Source organism: Juglans microcarpa x Juglans regia, chromosome 2D, assembly GCF_004785595.1.
Source record: "Juglans microcarpa x Juglans regia isolate MS1-56 chromosome 2D, Jm3101_v1.0, whole genome shotgun sequence".
NCBI classification, from domain to species: Eukaryota; Viridiplantae; Streptophyta; class Magnoliopsida; order Fagales; family Juglandaceae; genus Juglans; species Juglans microcarpa x Juglans regia.
In genome coordinates this window covers 21,709,146-21,712,645 of record NC_054596.1, presented here as the reverse complement: position 1 = coordinate 21,712,645, position 3,500 = coordinate 21,709,146, and the positions used below count along the sequence as shown (strand labels likewise).

General features: G+C 31.9%; 1 protein-coding gene across 1 annotated transcript; it reads left to right on the top strand.

Moving 5' to 3' along the window:
• Positions 1 to 748: 748 nt before the first annotated feature.
• On the top strand, positions 749 to 1,552 carry LOC121250967. Its single transcript, XM_041150237.1, has one exon. The coding sequence runs from the start codon at positions 859 to 861 to the stop codon at positions 1,390 to 1,392; it is 534 nt and encodes a 177-aa protein (XP_041006171.1). The 5' UTR covers positions 749 to 858; the 3' UTR covers positions 1,393 to 1,552.
• The last annotated feature ends 1,948 nt before the right edge of the window (positions 1,553 to 3,500 follow it).

Genomic DNA, 3,500 nt, shown 5'->3' with positions numbered 1-3,500 from the left:
ATATAATTGTTCTTCTTATTTTTGTTATCTTTTTTTGGTATGTATTTTTTTTATACTTTTAAATATTTTTATAAAAAATAAAAAAATCACAATATTGTTAAAAAATATTTTCTTAATCACTAAGTAAAAAGAAGAATTAAAAAATAAAATAAAAAAATTTCAACACTAACATCGAGCTATAAGAGTTAGTGGTAAGAGTATTATTTTCTTTCTTTTCACTAGTTATTTTCATATGTTTTTCTATTTTTTTACATGTATTTTTTTAACACTTTTAAATATATTTAAAAAAAAATTTATAACATCATTAAAAAATAGTTCATTAATTATAATATTATATTTTTAAAAAAAAATTATAACATCATTAAAAAATAGTTCCTTAATTATAATATTATGATTAATAGTTCAAGTTTATCTCGTTTACATCCATAATTGTGAGGATTGCCGACATAATAATATATTATAAAAATGACGTATGAAGAAGCAGATTAGTGATACCAAAGAGTTACGTTCAATTTATCAGAAGCTCTATTCTGATAATCTATTATTTTATATCATTTCGGTAACGAATTTGCGAATGATGTCGAAAATTGTCAACAGGCTCGAGTGAACCGCCCGAGACGACCGAAAAGAAACTTCAAAACAGACATCATCTCTCGCGCGTGAGATTCTCTCTTATTTTTTGTTTAACCTAATCTTAATAATATCATATACTTTTTCATCTATTTCCAGAGACCGACACAGTACCCACTACCCAACACACACGAAATAAAGAAAATAGAAGAAACCACAGAGAGAGAGAGAGACTTTCTTGTTGAGGAGATTTTGAGGTAGTATCAAGCTGTTTCAGTGGCAGACTACATGGAAGAAGACCAAGAAACCATACCCACTTCACCTAGACAGGCATCATCGTCATCTTCTTCATCATCATCGTACATCTTACTTCTTAGGGTTATGAGCAAAAGGAGAACATGGGTATGTATTTTTGTTACCGTATATGCCATGCTTTTAACTTCGTCCTGGAATTTCCTCAAATCCATACTTTCTTGGTACAAATTACAAGCCCAGCAGTCTTCCTCAGCTTCTAGATGGCCTGCCCTCTATGCTTCTGTGCTTCTTGGGGCTGTTTTTGGGTTGCTTTCAATGGTTGCAGCCCTAGCAGTGTTGGTTCCTGCCACTTTGGTGACATGGATCACAGTTATGGTTTTACTCACCTTTTTTGGGAAGCCCAGGACGACTTTGGTTGTGGAAGGGAGGAAGATTACTAGGGAAATTGTTAGCTTTGTGATCAAGATCTTGTTGAAGGAAGGGAATGTTGTGGCTGCTGTTTGTGCTGTTTTGGGTTACTTTGCTCTTGTCAAGAGGAATAGCGAGGGAGATTTAGTGAACAGGTAAGAAGGGTTTTGGTGTTTGGTTTTCTGGGTGGGATGGGTTTTTGCTGAGGGGATTTGGTAAAGTTTCCCTTATTTTGGGCAATACCTTGAAACCTGAGATATGTTGTTGTTAACAGATGTACTAGATTTGTTAATTCTAATGTAATTTATTTTTCCACTGATTCCTGACTTCTTCTTCTTCTTCTTCTTCTTCCTATTTTTTATTTTTTCCTTTGCTTGCTGGTGGTGTAAATTGTACGTTTTCTGCCCAAGAAAATGTTCTTCAATGTCTTGTCTGTTCATGCCAGTTTTAGCAATTAACTCAAAAGGTATCTTTCAATGAAAATTTATCATGAAAGGAAGCAACCCACATTACAAAAACAGTGAAAAACCACGAGCAGGACTTCAGTGATTACGGCCAGTCAAAGCAGTTTTTGCCCTAAAAACTGTATCATATGGAGATTAATTTTGCGGGAGCATGACAAATCATAACGAGTGAATGCATTTTCTGCCCTTTTGATTGTTTGGTAATCAAGCAATAATTAACTTTTATTAATTATCGTGCAAAAGTTCAGCTAATACAATAGGCTGAATGCAATTCCGAATATCCTCTGTGGCTTGACTGTGCACGCAATGTCGTGCTCCAAAAGTAAAGCCTCCTTGCTGGCTAAAACATGAGCAGCTACCAAGCTTCCCTCTTTACGTAATCCATGTCCCAACATTACAAAGCCCAAGTATCTCTCCATGCCTTACCGTGTCGATTAACTAAATTCATTAAGGTGTGTTTTCAACTCTGAAAAATGAAAGCTGCAGCCATAAACCATGTAAAAATGAAAACTTCGGCATAAATCATGTGTTGAAATAATATCAAACCAAGGATTTAATTTAATAATTATTATCCTAATTTGAGTTTTCAGTATTATCAAATTAAGTGGTTTGAGTTTCATAATTATTAAATTAAAATAAAGTGATTTGATTTTCATAATAATAATCAAGATATTTACCTTATAGAAACTTATATTTTGGATTCAATCACAATTGATCATAGTCAAAATGTAGCCCCAAAGTCTCTTTTACTCCTTATCTCTATCCTCATCCTCTTGATCATCTCCTTTTCTATAGTATTTTATTTTCTATCATAATATCAAAATCCTTAACGGCTAACGTCAAACTCAATCTTGTGGACTATTTTTTTTTTTTAAGTTAAGCTAGATTTACCTCTCATGGAATTTCATTCGTTTAACCATGCTTTGCTTTAAATCCATGCCTATAGAATATCTTTATTAAATGTAAACCTTTTTTAGTAGGTTTTGATCTGTTGTGAATATTACTTGAAGCCTCATACACATTTTTGACCTTTTGATTTTAGTCATATAGTTGACCAATGTCATATTTAGCTCAATGGCTTCGTTTGGTTCATAAACATATCTCAACTCATTATTATAACTTTTTTAAATTTCAACACAAAATATAATAAACAATTCAACTTTTTCAAATCTCAAAATAATAATAATATTTTAAAATAATATTCTAATAATATTTTATCATCTAAACTCAACTCAACTCAACTCAATTTAACATCCAAACCCAGCCTCATCAATCGTTCAGCTTATTCTTAGTCCTATCAACCCATTGTCGACCATATATATCTCTAGATTTGATATTCTAGCTGCTAATTACTTCATCACCAACGTCACTCTCATCATTTCATCGGCATTCGAAAAACGGATATGAAGGTTACACTCAAATCTCAAACTCAAAATTTTAAAATTCTCCACCATAACTTTAAAGGAGATGTTGGAGATAATAATAAACCAAAATTTTGATTTGATAATTACGTGATTTGATTTTCATCATTATCGAATCAAGATATTTGATTTTTCATTATGATCAAAATATTTACTTTATCTCATATCCATGTAATGTAATAGGGACCTATGTTTTGTATTAAATCGCAATTAAAAATAGTAAAGATATAGCTCTCAAAGTTTCTCTCACTCATTCTTCTCTTTCCTCTTCTCCATCTCCTTTTCTATTAGAAAAATTTTGCTCAACAGCCCTACACCACACAGATGTTGAGAGAAAAAATAAAAATAAAAATTTACATCAGCAGTGTGTGGTGTAGAGATG